Source organism: Corylus avellana, chromosome ca6 (genome assembly GCF_901000735.1).
Source record: "Corylus avellana chromosome ca6, CavTom2PMs-1.0".
Lineage (NCBI taxonomy): Eukaryota > Viridiplantae > Streptophyta > Magnoliopsida > Fagales > Betulaceae > Corylus > Corylus avellana.
Genome location: NC_081546.1, coordinates 18,356,767 through 18,362,395, shown reverse-complemented (window position 1 = coordinate 18,362,395; position 5,629 = coordinate 18,356,767). Strand labels below are relative to the sequence as shown.

Genomic DNA, 5,629 nt, shown 5'->3' with positions numbered 1-5,629 from the left:
CCATGATATTTTTCGTGTCATAATCATGTCAGACCCGTTAACCCGATTAGCTAAACGGGTCGTGTTCGTATCTTGGGTAATCGGGTTGCGGGTCTTTGCGGGTCCTAATCGGGTCTACCCGATTACCCGTTTTGCCACCCCTATCTCGGAGCGCGATAGTGTGGAAGATGATTCCTCTTTGTCTTATGTGGAGCCTTTGGAGGGAAAGAAATGACAGGATCTTCAATGACCTAGAGAGGACTTTAGAGGAACTTTTATCCTTCCTCTTTTTTTCTCTCTTTACTTAGACAGCTACTTATTTAGCTTCTCTACTTATTAGCTTTTCCAACTTTCTTACTCTCTTTTCTCTTTCTAATTAGGCGTTTTCTTGTATATTTTCTGTGTACTAGGGTTGCGTCCCTCTACTTGGTATATCCAACATTACTTATAAAAATATATATATATAAGCATACACGTTTGTTAAATGCCAAAATGACAATGTTTTGATGTTATTTTTTTATATTAAATATATAATATAAATATATTATTATATCTAAGAATAGGTGGTTAGCAGTTTTTTATAGCTGCCTACAAAAGCAGTTAGTGGTTATAAGCGGTTATGACTGCCCCACTTGTATATGCCTAACTGATCATATGTATGGAACTCAGCGTCAAAAAATGCCTCAACATGACTTTGTGGTTGGGTGATTGAGAGCTGAATTATTATTGGCATTTTTAATCTTTCCATTTTTATTGTTATGTTTTCTATTTTTATTTTTTTATATATAGATTTTGGGTTATGTTGTTTTTGGGCATTATGTTATTTTAGTAGGCTATCAGCCCAAGTTGATTACGGTTAGGGTTTCTGTCATACTCTATTTAAACCTAATTTTGTATTATGGTCAGTGCCTTTCGATGAATAACAATGATCGTCTGTTTGTCTTCTTCCTCCTAATTTATCTTCTATCTCTTGCTTCTTCTTTTCTTTTTTCTCTTCCCTGCTTCTTCTCTCTCCCTTCAACTTTCTTCTTAATTTCTTAGTTGTCCGGCATCAAAAGTACTCTAAAAGACTTGTAGTTTAGGAAGGTTACTTGCCTTTTGCCTCCATCTGAACGACCTGTTGTTTGGGTCCATTCTGTATGATTTGTCCTTTGTTCATGGGTATGCAACCTACCATTTGAGCCTTCGTACATAACGACTTGTCATTCTGTTTCTCTTCCACCACTGGTGCACAGGTCCACCGGAGAACTTCTTTGCCACATCAAAACACCACGATTTCTCTGGAAAGCAACTCAGATCTCTCTGTTGGGCCTTCTCATCCTCATACGATCGTTTATTGTCCAACCAGAGATGCTGCTAGCACATGTCCATGAGGAAAGCTTGTTGGAATAGACCCATGCCAAACAAAAGAAAATTTCAGATTTCAAACATGGGTCTGCTATGAAGCCAAAGGGAAGATCTATGATCGCAGCAACTGGCACAAACGCGGAATACGAAAATTATGTCTAACGAAATGCCGTGATATCAAGTTGAAGAGATAAGAGAGAAAACTTCGATCTTATTATTCTTGATAAGTTAGTGATACATCTACACATGTTTATATAGAGAAGTAGTACACACTGATATGGAATTACATTAATTAATGAGAAAGATATGGAGAGGTAATCAAATCAAATCCTGGAATGAAATCATATCAGATCAGCCGCATCTTCAACATAATATAATTTTAAATGGGCGGGCAGGCGGGTAGTATTCACAACCGCATACCCTTAACTTGCTATCCGCCCGTTTTAGATGGTTTTTAGAAAAAAGATCTGACTGCCTGGGTAATCAGGGAAAAATCTCTGCCCATATCCTTATGGGTAGGTGGAGCTTGGCAGGCGGGTCAGTTATAACTGGCTCGTTGAGCACCCTTATATATATATATATATATATGATAACACCTAAAGACAAATTTCTCTTTCCTTCTAAGAACGAAGACATTGTGGAGAGCAGTAATGAAGGTATATGCAGTTGATGATTGTAACTGAATTTATGTCTATGTTTATCCTTGTAGGTTAGTTGTGTGCGCATGCTGTCCGGTGAACGAGTCCTCACTGCTGCCCATGATGGTACTGTAAAGATGTGGGATGTTAGAACTGATATGTGTGTGGCGACAGTAGGTCGTTGTTCTAGTGCAGTTCTATGCATGGAGTATGATGATTCAACGGGAATCTTGGCTGCTGCTGGCAGAGATGCGTAAGTATATTTTGCAATTATGCTTGCAGCTTTAAATGATCAAATTTGGATTTTCATGCGCCTTTTACCCAGAAACCAACTTGATGAATACTTGCCTTACAGGGTTGCCAATATCTGGGACATCCGAGCAGGTAGGCAGATGCACAAGCTGTTAGGGCACACAAAATGGATTCGGTGAGCTAAAGGATGATATAATGTTTGTTTTCTTGATTCTTTGATACCTTTTTTTAAAGGGTAGATGTGAAGATGCCATGATTTTGTATGTAAAATATGCAGGTCGATTAGAATGGTTGGGGATACGTTAATCACTGGCAGTGATGATTGGACAGCAAGAACATGGTCTGTTTCCCGCGGAACATGTGATGCTGTTCTAGCATGCCATGCTGGTCCAATATTATGTGTTGAGTATTCACCGTTGGACAGAGGAATAATAACAGGTTAAACCTTATCGCCCATTCTGTTTGCTGTGTTCTTTCTGTATCTTGCCTTGAATACTTCAAAATACTTTTTGGAGAGCAGTGATTTTGTGAATGGGCAAATGTGAATGGTTATTATTGTTAATAAAAAATTTTGTCCCTTTCAGGTTCAACTGATGGGCTGCTGCGGTTTTGGGAAAATGAGGAGGGTAAGAGCATTAATGATCTCTTGACTATTGAAAATTGTTCTTTCCATTCCTTGGAGATGCAGCTGCTGTCACATTTGATTTATCTTAACCTGAATGAGGCAATTAATTGCATCAAGAATGCATAAGGATTTCGGTAAACTTTGACGTTGCTTTCCATCAGGCAACTTTTGCTTAGATTTTGGTATCTTTGTCATCCATAATGATCCTAATGATCCATAATGATCAATGTATTAGTGTCGTTTTTAATATATGATAACTATGAGAACCATAGAGTGCCGGTCGAAAGGGGGCTTCATCATTATTTCCATTTCCTTTTTTAAACTTAATAAGCCTCACAAGTTCCCTGCTAATAGAAACAACGGGATCATAAGAAATACTAGGTTTACTTTTTGCAGATAACATTTATACTAAGACCCTGAAAATCTTACATACTTTCCACGGAATGCACAAAACTTGTTTTACTAAGTGGGCTCAGTTTTTAAGTATTTCATTTTTTATGACCGAGTTTACATCAAATCTTTGAAACGTGGTTAGTTTTGCCTCGAAAATATATGCACACTTATGCATAGATGTGTAGTATCAGTGTTGCAACTTGTCAACATGTAGACAGATGACACAGCTATGGCCATATGTTTATGTGCAAGTTTTATATTGCTTTTATATTTTGTGGGTTGGGGTAGGGTAGTTGATGCCAGTGGAAGACGTGTTCTTGGGTATCAATGCTTCATATTTTGAAGATGATGGAATTTGATAACTATGTAGTTGCATAATAAAAACAAAAACAAATCACAAGTTACACATGTATGTGTGCATGAGCTGGATATACATTATTGGCCCACTTTGTAACAGTTTAAGCTTTTAGTTCAGATGGCCCTTGACATAGTACCAAAGCTAGGTTTGTTTTAGTGGTTTTGTGTTCAAATCCTAGGAAACTCACGAGTTCAATTTCTGTTTTGACATGTCTGCCAGTTTATGTGTGTGAGCTTTAGATGGATTATCAGCCTACTTCCTAACAGCTTAAGCTTTTGGTAAAGATGGTTGCTAACAAAATCTAGCAAAAACATGGAGAACACCTAGGAAAAAAACATAAATAAATGAAGCTTAAAAAAGGGAAATGGTTATGTTTGGTGTGTAGAAAGACATGGTTATGCTAGCTTGTTGAGCAAGTCTGAGTCAAGCAGTTTTGCAGGTTTCGTGCTATTAGAATTTCACTTCTATAGGAAATGGAATAATTGGGGAGTTACTTCAGTGTTCAAAGAAATGGATTTTTTTTCTTCTCCATTATCCTTGGAAGTTTTAACTACGCACAAGGCCCTGCTTTGACATTAACTTTCCCATGCATGCAGGCAGTATAAGATCCATGAAGAATGTTACCATTCATACTGCTGCTATATTATCTATCAGTGCTGGGGAACACTGGTTAGGTATTGGAGCAGCTGATAATTCTATGTCTCTCTTTCATCGACCTCAAGAGAGACTTGGTAGCTTCTCTAGCACAGGTTCGAAATTGGCCGGGTGGCAACTCTACCGAACACCACCAAGGACAGTTGCTGTGGTATGTGTGTTGTTTGTCTTTCCTTTCTGCTTGTATAATTTCTACTTGATTCCTCATTCAGGGCAGAGTCACATTAAAGTTCTACCATATTGATTGGAATTTCGGTAATCACAAGTTTTAAGTATTTGAACTGAAAATGTATTTTAATCGGTAACCTGCTGAATTTGTAATGTTTTTACATGACATTAATAAATTTGAAGCTTCTTTCTTCTTTTTATCTTGTTCGTGCCTGGATCATCCTTGTAAATTCAAATTTCCTTTTTACCTCGATATCAAACTGAATATGTACATGTGCACATGATCTTTGAAAAACTAATTAAATCTTGGAGCATACATTTTTCTTTCAGGAAGTTCATTCCATCGAGTGTTGGATCATTACAAATGCTGATTTTTTTTGTCATTCTTAGTTAGTATATGAATATCAAATGCTAAATTTTATTGTTCATTTATGTATTTTAGTCATTACGTCTATGCATGATACTGCACATATTCATGTTTACTTGTTTCCTTGGTTTGACTTTTGACCTATTTTGTGATATCCAGGTAAGATGTGTGGCTTCAGACCTTGAGAGGAAAAGGATATGCAGTGGTGGTCGTAATGGACTACTTAGGCTGTGGGAAGCCACTATCAACATTTAAGTTTTTGTTGTATTTCATTTATATTTGTTGTGTAATTGAAAAGGTGACCAGCGAAATGTTGTTTTTGCTTGGCTTTTCTTCATCTATCTTTCAATTTACTTCTTTGTGATATGTGAGTCGGCTAAACCCGAGTTTTGCGTGAGCTGCTTTTGCTTTCTGTTTGAATTTGTTTGATTCATCAATGTATACGAGTGTCTCTATTGCAATAGACAAACTTATGCAGTGGAAATAATATTAATGTACTCACAGATTGTTTATCATATAATAGAAGACTCTTGTTTATTTTCTTATACCTCCATGGCTAAACGCATGATCTGGTTATGGTTAATACCATCATCATATATATAATCCATTAAGCTGTGGAGGGACTAAGCAAACTTTGGGCAAAGAAGATCGAGACAATAACATATTTCTGACACTAAAAGAGGTTTTCAGTCGCACGAGTAATAGCTCCTGGAAAAGGGATGTTCTGCTGATGATTTTTGGATCCTCGATGTTTGTTTTTTGAGATGGTAAAGCGACTGCTATGTATGTGATTGTATGGAATGGTGTAGAAGACTTAGTTCTCAAATGAGGAAAGTATGTGTCATGGT

General features: G+C 37.1%; 1 protein-coding gene across 1 annotated transcript in view; it reads left to right on the top strand.

Moving 5' to 3' along the window:
- Positions 1–5,326, top strand: part of LOC132183658 (DENN domain and WD repeat-containing protein SCD1) — a 66,379-nt gene extending 61,053 nt beyond the window's left edge. The window contains exons 28-33 of the mRNA XM_059597017.1: positions 2,036–2,217; positions 2,320–2,391; positions 2,494–2,654; positions 2,801–2,842; positions 4,189–4,397; positions 4,941–5,326. Of these exons, the coding sequence (XP_059453000.1) occupies positions 2,036–2,217; positions 2,320–2,391; positions 2,494–2,654; positions 2,801–2,842; positions 4,189–4,397; positions 4,941–5,036 (762 nt within the window). The 3' untranslated portion in view covers positions 5,037–5,326. The remainder of the gene's footprint in view (positions 1–2,035; positions 2,218–2,319; positions 2,392–2,493; positions 2,655–2,800; positions 2,843–4,188; positions 4,398–4,940) is intronic.
- The last annotated feature ends 303 nt before the right edge of the window (positions 5,327–5,629 follow it).